At 40.5% G+C, this 896-nt stretch overlaps 1 protein-coding gene across 1 annotated transcript; it reads right to left on the bottom strand.

The window, feature by feature from the left end:
- Positions 1–6: 6 nt before the first annotated feature.
- LOC147819492 (sialoadhesin-like) lies at positions 7–686 on the bottom strand (the record flags this gene model as incomplete). The annotated part of the gene is made up of 2 exons (XM_087172439.1): positions 7–183; positions 308–686. Coding segments are annotated over 2 exons (556 nt in total), but the record flags the coding sequence as incomplete, so codon positions are not given.
- Positions 687–896: the final 210 nt, after the last annotated feature.

Raw genomic sequence — 896 nt, 5'->3', positions numbered from 1 at the left:
GTCCTTTAAGAGCACAGGAATAGCTGTTGTCATCATTAACAGAGACTCTAAAGGAAAATGTTTCCTCCTTCATTTTCAGTCCGTTCTTGTACCAGACATATGAAGGACGATCAGCTGCTTTACAGCTGCTGTGACACTTCAGCTCTGTCTGGGTTGATGATCTTTCCACCAGCACCTGGAGGTCTGGACATGTGACGAGAGAACAGACATTAACTAAACTAGAAAAGTACAATCAAAGCAACACACACAGATTCTCAGTAGTTAATGATTGGAACCAAATTGATAAATATTCCAGTGAAAACGTTACCTGTGACAGACAGAGTGACTCCAGGTTCACCTGTATATTTCCCACCTTGGTTTGTTGTGAATCTGAACTTGTACTCAGCTGAGTCGCTCTCTCTCAGGTCTCTGATTGTCAGAATGCAGATGTTCCATGTACGACAATTATACTCCACACGACCTCTGTAGTCTGAGTCTGCTCTCAGATCCACAGCATCATTAATCCATTTAGTGAACCAGAATGTTCCCTCAACTGTAGTATAGTAACCATTTATTATGGGTGGGTATCTGTAGCTGCAGAATATAACCACTGTTGATCCTTTAGAGGCACAGATGTGTTTTAGAGGGTAAGTCACTCTCCAGTTACTCTGACCCTGTATCACTGTAACACAGAGCAGCAGGAACCACAATCAGATTCACAACAACAGAGAGAAACTTTATGGAGGTTCTTCAACATGGAAACCTGCTACATGACTAAAATACATTTGTAAAACTACTTGGCTCCAACACTTCTCACTGTGAGTTTAAGACAAAGATGTCTGTGATGTTGTTATATATTGTTATATATATGTTACTGAGGTAAAGTCATGTTTTTCTCCTATGGTCTCTTCCTTTTT

Source organism: Seriola lalandi, unplaced genomic scaffold, assembly GCF_002814215.2.
Source record: "Seriola lalandi dorsalis isolate HSWRI2012SDOR001 ecotype SW California unplaced genomic scaffold, Sedor1 jcf7180002052806, whole genome shotgun sequence".
NCBI lineage: Eukaryota > Metazoa > Chordata > Actinopteri > Carangiformes > Carangidae > Seriola > Seriola lalandi.
The sequence above is the reverse complement of the archived record's forward strand: the minus strand, read 5'-3'. Positions and strand labels throughout refer to the sequence as shown.